Genomic DNA, 11,455 nt, shown 5'->3' on the forward strand with positions numbered 1-11,455 from the left:
CACATGAAGGTGCCCATCTGAGCATCACTGCACACTACAGCTAGGCAATGTCAAGCCCAGGGCTCTACAAGCTGACCTGCTGTGATGGCCACAACTCTTCCAGCCGTTGCCTTGGTTTTGTTGCTTGCTTTTGCTGCCACATGGCTTTACCTTGGCTGCCTGATGTTTTACTGATGTTGTGGCCACTCTAAAGTCAACACGAGTTGGGAAGAGCCTGGTTGGACGGGCCCAGCTGGATTAACCTCTCCTTTGCCTCTTCCAGCCCCAAACCACCACCCCTTGAGGGTGTGAAGTCCAACCCTTCCAAGCGGCACCGGGAGCGGCTGAACCAGGAGCTGAACAAGCTGACTGGTTTGCTGCCCTTCCCAGAGGATGTGCGCACCAGGCTCGACAAGCTCTCCATTCTACGGCTGGCTGTTGGGTACCTGAAGGTGAAGAGCCACTTGCTGGGTGAGTGTCCATGACTTGTGAGGGGTGATGATAAAGCCCCTGGAGTCAATCCCCACCGCGCAGCTCACATCCCACCCTGAGCCTTGCTTGTTTAGGGATGGAAAGTTGTCTCCTGCAGGTAGGAGTTGGGGGTCTGGCAGCTTCTCCATCTACTTCTCATTAGCAACCATTCCCCTCCTTTATGTCCAAAGTGCCTCCTGTGTCCCCCTCCCACCAGCCTGAGGTGAAAAAGGGACCAATAGGTAAAACTCTATTGAACAGCAACATCTCCCTCATTTAGCTGGAACCATGGTTTATAGTTAAATGAATTAGGCTGAAACAGGCCAAGAGACTTGGGACAGGCTGAGGGAGCTGGGCTGGTTCAGCCTGGAGAAGAGAAGGCTCCTTAAGGGGAGACCTTAGAGCAGCTCCAGGGCCTAAAGGGGTTCCAGGAAACCTGGAGGGGTTTGGGGCTTTGGACAAGGGGTGTAGGGACAAGAGGGGGTGATGGTGTGGTTCATGTTGGTAATTCATTGCTCTACTTGCCACGCTGGTCCTGCTGGGCTCAACTGTGGTGATGTCTATTCTACTTCTCTAATGAGTGTTTCTAGGAGATGGAGGGTGATGCTTGATGCCCAGAGATCCCAGTTCATTTCTGTGGGATGGGTATCTGAGCTTATACACCTGGAGAACTGATCTCCTTAGGTCTGCTTCCCTGCTAACTGTGGAGACCCTGGTGAAGAGCAGCTGCCACAGCAGGATCGTGGCTGGACACTGCTTCTATTTTTCTCTCATGTCATGAAACTGAGTGTTTAGCATCACTTAAATACTCACTCTCAGGCATATTAATAAAGTAATTTTAATAGAAACCTATAAATGTGTGATTCAACAGAATTCAATGGCAAGGTCCACTCTATTCCATACATAAAGAGATCGTGTCTGAATTGCTGATGATTTACACTGGATTGGGTTAAAGTGATTTATACAGACTTGTGTGTGTGTGTGTGTCTGGCATGGCAGGGAGGTATGGACAGGCATGTGTTTCATCTCCAATGCCTTGGGCTTGATGGCATGGGTGATGGATGGGCCCTGGTGAAAGCACAGCATGTGGAGGGCAGGAAGCCAGCAGCATACTTACAGGCATCCTACTGCATCCTATTCCAAGACTGAATAAATTTGGCTGCCTTAACTTTTGCCCCATACAAAGCCCCTTGGGACTCTTCCGGGACCTTCTGTAGCTGGGGTTGCTGGTTGCCAAGAGGACACCCTTGTGCCAAGCTCTCCAGTTGGGACCCATGTGGTTCCCATGGGGATGTGCTCAGCATATGCTTCCCAGCATGGGAGCTGCTATGGAAGAGCAATCACCACTGAATGACTTCATGTTGAGTGGCAAGTTCAAGTTCACCCCTTGCCCCTCCTTGCTGCAAGGCCAATTACTCCCATTTGGCCACGGTGTCTGTGATTTCCAGCTCATTCCACTCTCTTTGCCTGCATCTCTCCCTTGAACCTCATCTTGTTTGACTTCACATCATCCCACCGATTCATCAAGGTCAACCTCAAGCCCTGCCTGATGAAGTCCTGTGTCATCTGCAGCCTACTCGTGGTGTAGCACATCAGAGGTTCCGAGGGGAGATGGTGGAATCCCTTGTGCTGTGCTTTCTGCTTTGTGCAGGCTTCATTCCTGCAGCAGGAGAGCACGACACTGCCTGGGGAGCACCCCTGCCCTCTGCTGCCTCAACCTCTCTCCATCAGCAGCTCAAGCCCATTGCCTTGACTCCAGGCAACTTGAATTGCTGCCATATTGATAAAGAGCTGCTCTTTTCAAGCAGATCTCTTGAGTCCAGGCTGTGGTTCTATGATCAAGTAGCCTGGACTGCCAGGATGGAGAACCCTGGCCCTTGGTTCTCCCTGTTCCTGGTGATGCTGGCATCATCCTGACCAAGCTGCGCTCTGGAGTGTCAACACATCCTGGAGATGCTCTCTGCATCACCTTCCCTGGCTGCCTTGGAGCAGGAGGCTCCAAGCCATCTCCCTATGTCTCTGGGAGATGGACACTCATGGGGTGATCACCCTGCAAGTTGTTCCTGGTGTGTGTGTGGATTTATGTGCTGGTGAAGTCCCCCAGAGACTAATAACTTCTCAAGTGAATGGGGAATGTTCCAGGCGTGATCCCTCCCTCCTATGAGGTTACTCGTGATGGGGTGGGGGCTTTTTCTGCATTTCAAAAGCATTGGTTTTCCCTTTCCAGGGCAAAAAGTCTGTTACCCCTGTGGAGGAACAAAGCTAGGCCGCATGTGTTGAATTAATGGTGAAAGCGAGGTTATCCCATGTATCCCGGTGGGAGAGGGATGTGTGTTTTGCCTCAGCATCTCCTTGGCCTATGGGCTGGGCTGCTCTGCACCACCAACACTTAGAAGCACCATTACAAGACATGCCCTGCAGTTAGGACCTCGTAACCCCTGTGCAGTGATGTTTGATGGCAAAGCAGTTGGTAGACACCATCTCTTTCGCTTTCCCACCCTCTCCCTGTGCTCCAGGCATTCTCCCCAAGCCAGGTCATCATACTGTGTCCCATGGGAGATAGAGCCTGCAGGATTTCCTAGCTCAGAATGGACCGCTTTGTGTTTGAGAGGAGGGAATGGGAGTATCCCTGATGGAAGATTAAAAGGCCCCTGTTTCCTGTCGGATTCTGTAAGCCCAGTGAGCTGGAGACCATGTGCCTTCAGGATGAGCATCCTTGCAAAATGCTCTCTGCCCTTTTGGAGCTTTGAGTTGGAAGAGCTTGGTTTCCTTTTGTATTGCCCTGCCAGCTTACCTCATTGCAATGCTTTGGAGAGGAGTCAGCCCTTCTGAAGCATTCAGGGTTTAAAGGAAGAACTGCTGTTTCATTTTGAAACTATTCTGCTCCATCATGTGCAAATTGAAGCCATACCCATGGTCCAGATGGGCTGTGGATGCTTGTCCTTGGGGATTGCTTGGCAATGGTGCAAGGAGGCTTTTTGCTGGGTGAGTGCCTCAGACCTGCCTTTTGCTGTGCCTTTCCCTGGCTGATGAATAAGCTGAGCACAGTGACCACTTTCCTAGCACCCAACCTCCTCTTTCCCAGCCTTTCCCAAAGGTCTCTCATTGCCTGGGTTGGCTGATCCTCTTGCTGATTTGGGAAGTGTCTGTGCAGAGGGAATGGGAGCTCATGCGGGGGCAATGAGGATTTGTGATGAAGGCTGAAGTGGCCAACAGGACAAGGGGAATGGCTTGACCCTGCCAGAGGGGAGACTGAGATGAGCTCTGAGGCAGCAGCTCTTCCCTGTGAGGGTGCTGAGGCGCTGGCACAGGGTGCCCAGAGAAGCTGTGGCTGCCCCATCCCTGGCAGCGTTCAAGGCCAGGTTGGACACAGGGACTTGGAGCAACCAGCTCTAGTGGAAGGTGTCCCTGCCCGTGGCAGGGGTTGGAGCTGGATGAGCCTTAAGGCCCCTTCAAACCAGGCTGGGATTCTATGAAGTAGCCCAGTTCTACCATTGATGGAGATTGAGGTTAATTCTGCTTAATGGGCTCCGAGCATCCTCTCTGCTTCCATTTAAACCTGTGTGACTGCACAGTGTGACTCCTCTGTGTCACCTTGTGTCACCTTCAGCTGCCTTTAACCATGTGCCTGGTTGCTGGAAGCCTGTGGGTTTGCCGGCACTCAGGCTCCACATGTTAAGAGGTCTGAGCAGTGTTTTGACCTCTGACTAGTTTTTAATGCAAACACACCTGGTGGCTGTTTGAAGAATGTCTTAATTCTAGCAGTTTTCGGATGAAACCTCATTAGGTTTGGATTTACTTTGGCTTTGAACCCTCTGCTCTTGGGGTTGGGAAATAAACCAACAAACCTTGAAAGCTGCTCAGTGGTGAGGTGAGAGCTTCCACCACGTTAAAAATCAACTGCGTGGTCAGACTTGGGCATGGTTTGTGCTTGTTCCTCGTTTCCTGCCACTTCTCCCAATTCAGAAGACCTTTTCCCTCTGGATCCAGCCAAGGCCATGCAGCACTATCAGAAAGCCAGGGCTCAGCCAGGGCAGGCAGTGATGTTCTGCTGGGATGTTGCTATTCACAGCTCTGCCCAACACTGGGTCACTGCAGGAGCTTGCAGCAGTGGGGAGATTCTGATGTGGGAGCTGCTTAGAGGCCTTCCTGTGGGTGTTTGGTTGAGGTGGTGCAAAGACATGCCTTAAATTTTGCTGGAAGCTGAGTTTGGATTGAGTTTGCTCCATGAGGGTTCCCCAGCAGATGAAGTACCATGCTGGGAATATCCCTGGGGAGCTGCTGTCCTCATTCCTGTTCCCTCTACAACCAGTTCTGTGTGTCTCGTGATGCTTGAGGTCCTCTAACCATGGGTGCTGCCTTGAAGGCATCTAGTGAGGACGTGAGTGACAGCATGGGGAGGTCATGGCAGTGAGTCCAAGAGCTGCTCAGTATCTCCTTGGGAATGTCGTGGCCACCAACCCTCTGATCTGCTTCCGAGCAGCCAAAGGCAGGAGGAAGAAGTGTGGGTGTTTTGGTGTCATCTGGGATACTTTGGGAAGGTTTGCCACTATCTTTGTCAGCCCTGAAGGGCAGGAAAGATGCTGTGGCACTGGGGCGGCTTGAAGGCAACTTCAGCTCTTCCAGGCTCTAACCTGAAGACTTCTTGCTGCATTGGGTGGTGTTTCCTAGCACTCACCTCCCTTCTGTCCTTTGCATCTCTGCCTCAGACCTTGGCAGAAATGAGGTTCTTTAGCAATGGGATGATAACCTCTTGGAGGAAGCATTGGGCAAGTTGGGCATGTCTCTGTAAAGGGACTCTGCTCCACTTCCCACTGCTCTCCTCTTCCTCCAGGCTGGGGCCATGTGCAGTGGGTAGCGTGGTCCAGCCATGCACGAGTAGCCCTGAGGTGGGGAGGAGGGAGAGGCTCCCATTTTGCCCCTTCCATGCTCATTTCTTGCCCTCTTACCCACAGCCACAGCTACGGATGTTGGTGACTACATGCTGGATCAGCCCAGAGCTCCAGGAGGGAGCAGATGGATGGATCCACAGGTCAACAAGGAGCTGTTTCCTGAGGGGGAACTGCTGCTCCAGGTATTGTGCTATAGCTTGGGTTGTGTGGGGTCCTCCCTTGGCTCCTGCCACCCATCGCTGGTCCCTGCCTGCTGCAATGGAGCATGAGGTCCCATCAGGGGAGCAAGAGGAGACCCTGCTTTACCTTCGCTGTTATTCTACAGGCACTGAGCACCTTGGATCAGGGAGCAGAGGCACTGCCTGGCTGGGATGGGGCCCCAATTTTCACCCCACACGCTTTGATGCCCCTTTTCAGTCCATTTGGAGGGGCTGTCCCCTAAACTGCATCTGTACCAGAGCAGGGCTCAGGGTGGTGGGTCGTGCCCTGGTGCAGGGCTATTGTACAGCAATGTAGGGGTTGATCCCTGATTCGTGTCTGAGGTGATGGGTTTCTTGTGTTCCAGTAAATGCCAAGAGGAGAATGGTGATAGCCATAGGGTAAAACATCCACCAGGAACATTTTGCTCAACCTGAGGCATTTTATGGACTCTTTAGGATGGGTTCATAGTCTTCCTGGGATTGGAAAAGCCCTGGTTCAGTTTGGGGATGAAAAGCTGGATCTTGGTGGAGAGAAGCAGAGGGTGGGGGGAGCTCTGCTTTGTAGAAAGGCCAGTGTGTGTGTCTAATGAAGTAGCTGTCAGTGAACTTCAGAGAGCAAGGAGCTGGTGAATCAGCTGAATGCTGTTTGTTTGGGTTGCCAATGGAAGCTGGAAGGAAATGAATAGGAAAAGTCACATGGAAAGGCTGGTTGCAGAATAAACATCTGGGCATGTCAGCTCCAAACGTGCCACTCCTTGGGGCTGCAGGACAAGTCCATGCAAGACCTTTAGTTGTTCCATGGCTGAGTTTCTGACATTGCACGTCTGCTTTATGGGCCTTCAGTCCCCTTCTCCCACCAGCAGACAGATGTTTGGCTCTTCTCAAAGTCTGACTTTGCTGCCTTCAACCCTGCTCCTCCACAGCCTTACCTCAGTGCTCAGCACTATGGCCAGGGTGCAAGCAGAGCCCTCATGAGGGGGGATTTTGCTGACTCCTGGGAGCCCAGTGTGAGACTTGGACCACATGAAGCCTCCCATGGGAGCTTCACTCCCAGGAGTGCTCTGGGCTGTGTGCAAGTGGGATAGGCACAGAGGAACAGCTGGAACAACATGATTTGGGTGACATGGTTTAGTGTGAGGTGTCCCTGCCCATGGCAGGGGGTTGGAACTGGATGATCTTAAGGTCCTTTCCAACCCAAACCATTCCATGACTCTATGATGGTCAGGAGGGAGCCTGTGATGGAGCAGCTCCCAAGCTCTCTCTGGAGGCTTGAGCTGGGCCATATGATGGCAATTTGTTGAGCAATGGCAGCTTTGGGTGACTGGAGGCATCTGGAGAGCTGGTGAGGTGTTAATGTGACACAAACCCTTCAGCTCAGCTGCCTGTTGGTTTGGTTTGGTTCTGTTTTGAAGAACATTCTAGTCACATACTGTCATCTGCAGAGCAGCCTCTGACTCAGGGACCCCAGGGGGGCTGCAGCACACAAAGGAAAGGGTCTGGTCCTGCTGCAGGCTGGATCTGTGCAGGATCAGGCAACGTGCTCAATCCAGCACCCTTCCAAATAGTCCCAGGTGCTAAAGAAAGCTCCCACAAGCCTCAGTGTCACTGGAAATGGGCAAGTGCCTGAGCTGTGGCAGCAGATTGCTCCTGCCTCCTCTTTGCAAGGAGGGGCAGAGTCAAAGGAGCAGCTTGGGAGGCAAGACCCTTCTCTCCAGCCTGGTCTCCATCCCTGGCAGTGTTCAAGGCCAGATGAGATGGAGCCTTGGGTGACATGGTCTAGTGTGAGGTGTCCCTGCCCATGGCAGGGGTTGGAACTGGATGATCTTATGGTCCTTTCCAGCCCAAACCATTCTAAGAAAGAGCATGTCCCCATGGTCCCCCCCCAAGAAGCTCAGTGCAGTTGAGTTGGGCAGCAAAGGCAAAGTCCACGTGCAAAGTCCATATCTGTGGTAGGTCCTGGCCTTGATGCTTATGAGATCTGCTGGGACCTGCCCGTAGCCTGACCTGGCTTCCATAGGGGGCTTTTCTTTTCCTAGTTTCTCTCCTATTCACCACTGAGTTAAACATTACAGACAAGAGCAGGGTGCAAGAATCACAGAACCACAGCCTGATTTGGGTTGGAAGGGACCTTAAAGCTCATCCAGCTCCAACCCCTGCCACGGGCAGGGACACCTTCCACTAGAGCAGGTTGCTCCAAGCCCATGTCCAACCTGGCCTTGAACACTGCCAGGGATGGGACACCCACTTCTGGGCACCCTGTGTGTAGCAGAGCACTTTGCTTTTGGAGGAAATCAGCCTGAAATGGTCATCAGCTCTCTCTGAATCTTCACCTTGCCTTTTCTGCCTGTTATTCACCGCATGTGTGAGCTCTCCTCTCCATGGTCTCTAGTAATGTCTCTACTATGGTGTGGGTTTGGCCTTTCTCAAGCCAGGAGCTATCAGCTGGGGATGGGTTTAGGCCATGCGTGTGTATTCACAGGGAGCAGAGCAAGAAGTGAAGTTGACAGATGGTATGAGCACAACAATGTCTTTCCTTTTAGGGACAGATTTGGGGGTTTTGTATCGAAAACCTCATTTTCTGTCATCTAGAACATCAGCAGGAGGAGAGTAATGTTTTGAGCATGGTTTCTTATAGCACCAGTTCAGTGCCAGAATGTATTTGAGGGGCAGTGGGGCTTGTTCCTCACAAACATCTCAAGAGCAGTGGGTCCTCTTGATGTTTGTCAGAAACAAGGACCTAATCAGAGGAGAAGTTGTGTAGTGGGAGATAGATGAGGCCAGGAAGATGTTGCCTCCTCAAAGATGCATCCAACAGTCTCCGTGCTTGTAAAGACCAGGGGGTGCCATGATGAGCATCACAAATACATCCTCAGGGCCTTCCCAAATTTGTGATTGGAGTTTCCAGGTTTTTCCACCTCTTCTGCTTTCAAGTGGATGTTACTTTTAGCTGCATCCCCAACGTAGCAGTGACTGGGTTTGGTCTTGCTTCGTGTGCTTTGTGATGAGTTGTATCCTTGGAGCCGAGAGCAGGAGCCTCAGGGACAGTGATTTCTTCAGGTGCTGAGGATTAAAGGACAGGTTTGGGTTGGGGTTTGAGGAGAAGACATACAGCAATGCACAAATAAGCTTGTAGAACTTCCTGCAAAACTTAGGGGGAGGCACAAGGCCCAGAGTGTCTTTAGAGCTCACCCTTACAATGAACAAGCAGATAAGATAGGTCAGGTCAGTGGGTGACTTCAGTTTGGTTCCTGTCTCTGGAGGGTTCATTATGCTAGACTTCTTCTGGAGCCACCAGAGCTGCTTTTTCCCCTCTACACCCCTATTGCTGCTTGCTATTGAAGTTGAGAAGATCAGAGCCCCAGAAGAGTTATAGCTGTACCTTCTATAGCAGTAATGGGTCTAGAAGTGGTCAGTCTGCCCTGGCTCATTGCTCCTGTTAACACTAACCACCACCACCCCCATAACCCCCAACTTACCAGGATTAATAGTCTTGCATGATCACAAGGTGCTTCCATCATCTTGCTAATGAAGAAGGTCCCTTCCTGACCCCAAACGCTGAAGAAACACCTGGAGAAGTTCACCTTCCAAGCAGCTGGATTGAAGCTGGGGAGAGTAACTCTGGGCTCAACTTCTGCTTTCAGGCACTCAATGGATTTGTCATTGCTGTGACTGGAGATGGTTTTATCTTCTACATCTCCCCTACTGTGCAGGACTACCTGGGCTTTCATCAGGTGGGTACCATGTTTTTCCTGGCTCTAACCAGAGGGATGCAGTCCAGCTCTGGGAAGGAGGTGCTGAGAGCCATGCCAGGGCTTTATTCTTCCTTCCCAGCTCCCTTGGGTCATTCTGGATGTATGTTTTTACATGAGTCATGTCCTTTGGGGGCTGGGAAAGCCAACAAGAATGCTTGTGGCTTTAGTAGGAATAGATGCAAGTTGAGCAGTGGCAGGCTCTGTCTTCTTGTCTCCCTGTGGAAGGGCAGTGGGAGGGTTTTCTTGGATCATGCTGCTGGTCAGAGGGCATCTTGCTGGCAAGCAGGGGCTGTACCATGGCTTACCTGGGATGCCAAGGACAAGCAGGTCTCTCCTCACATGCACCCAGTTTTGGCCAAAGGACTGAGACAACAGGAGGGCTGTGGGGCTGCCAAACCTGCATAGGTGCTGGTCTGCCTGCAGGGACTGACGTGGTGACTCCAGCCCTGCCCTGGGCAGCCTGTTCCAATGCCTGAGCACCCCCTGGGCAAGGAATTGTTCCTCAGCTCCATCTAAACCTGCCCGGGGACAGCCTGAGGCCGTTTCCTCTTGTCCCATCCCTTGTTCCTTGGGCTGAAGACTCAAGTCAAGACAGTTGTCAGACAGGGAGTGGTCTTCTCAAAGTACCTGCTTGTCTGGTTAAGCAGGAGGCTCTGCTCTGGCATGTTCCTAAGGGCAGGGACATGAGTCAGTGGCCTGAGCTGCCCATGGGTGGTCAGGACCATGCTGACCACCACATCATGCAGTACTAGGATGGGCAAGGCTGGTTTGAGCTGGGATACAGATTCCCACAGGTTTGGAGTTAAAACCCATACAAACCCACTTTTGAAACCACCAAATCCCTCCGCATAAGTGGGGGAGGGGGAGAAAAATAGGTTGGTTTGGTCAAAATGTTTTGATCAACCTTGGAATTACATTGTGCTGTGGGAGAAACAAAGCAGAGAGCCAGGGATGGCAGCGCAAAGAGGGAGCTTGTGTGCTGCTGGAGGCTGCAATTTGTACCCCACCAACACAGTCCCCTCTGACAACCCACAACCTTTCTGACCCTGGGTCTGAATTTGGTCCTGAGAAGATACTAGAGGCTAAGACATGGCAGGAGAATGCCACTGCTGCAACATGCACCCCACAGACGGGGAGCAAAGCTTCCCAACGAGCAGGCTGGGAGTCCATTTCCCATGGGCTGTGGTTAAGGACCAGGAGCCAGAGACACTGTGGAACATCCTTGGAAGGGCAAGGGGACACCAGGAGAACCTCAGCTTTGCTGCTGTGGGGAACAGGCTGGAAAGCTCTGCTCAGCTGTGGCTGGAGGATGCTGGGGATGTGGGCAGTGGGATGCTCCTGAGCAGCCGCCCTTACTCCGACATTGCCATTTCCATTGCTTATAGAAACCTCTGAGCTGTCCCCACAGTGTCAAAGGCTTTTCCCTCTTCTCTGCTCCCTTTTCCTCCTTCCTGAGCCACCCTCTCTAAACCCAGCAGGTTCCTGGTCCTCAAGGCACACAAAGCTTTGTGTTCACCTCTTTGCGCTCCATCCCTGTGCTTTTAGTACCCATGAAGGAAAGGCTCCTGCTGTCTCCCCCTCCAGACACCTCTTCCAGCCCCTCCTTCCACAAGCACTCTTCTCTCCTTGTGTCATTCCAGTCGGATCTCATCTACCAGAGTGTGTACGAGCTGATCCATGCGGATGACAGAGCCGCCTTCCACCACCAACTGCACAGGGCTCCAGTGTCCAGCAGCAGCCAGCATGGTGAGTGCCAGGGTTATCCCTCTGCGTGGCCAACCCCATGCTGGAAAACCCTCCTGCTGGCATTTAGAGCCACCAAGCACATGCCTGTGCTGAGGAGCATCCCATAGCCTTCCCTCTGGGACTTGCAGCCATCCGATGGCTGTCACCAACAGTGATGATGTGCTGGTTTGTGCTGTGCTATAGGGATGGGGATGCTTTCCCCAAACCTTTTTGCTTTCCAGGGTTTGAAATCCTATTTATTTCAATGGGAGCAGCTTGTTGCCTTGCTCCTGTCTGAAGGGCCAAGAGGACTTTGACTTCCCATGGCAAGGTTGGGATCATCTGGTGAAGATCATGGGCCCATTCATTGGAGAAGAGAAGCTGCTGGAGACCTCAGAGCAGCTTCCAGGGTCTGAAGGGGGCTGCAAGGGGGGTG

At 52.2% G+C, this 11,455-nt stretch overlaps 1 protein-coding gene across 1 annotated transcript in view; it reads left to right on the plus strand.

Moving 5' to 3' along the window:
- Positions 1–262: 262 nt before the first annotated feature.
- Positions 263–11,455, plus strand: part of LOC104412642 (aryl hydrocarbon receptor-like) — a gene marked incomplete at both ends in the record, with an annotated part of 13,822 nt that continues 2,629 nt past the window's right edge. The window contains 4 exons of the mRNA XM_010023408.1: positions 263–450; positions 5,406–5,524; positions 9,184–9,273; positions 10,935–11,052. Coding sequence (XP_010021710.1) covers positions 263–450; positions 5,406–5,524; positions 9,184–9,273; positions 10,935–11,052 — 515 coding nt within the window. The remainder of the gene's footprint in view (positions 451–5,405; positions 5,525–9,183; positions 9,274–10,934; positions 11,053–11,455) is intronic.

Source organism: Nestor notabilis, unplaced genomic scaffold (genome assembly GCF_000696875.1).
Source record: "Nestor notabilis isolate BGI_N333 unplaced genomic scaffold, ASM69687v1 scaffold27131, whole genome shotgun sequence".
Classification (NCBI taxonomy): domain Eukaryota; kingdom Metazoa; phylum Chordata; class Aves; order Psittaciformes; family Psittacidae; genus Nestor; species Nestor notabilis.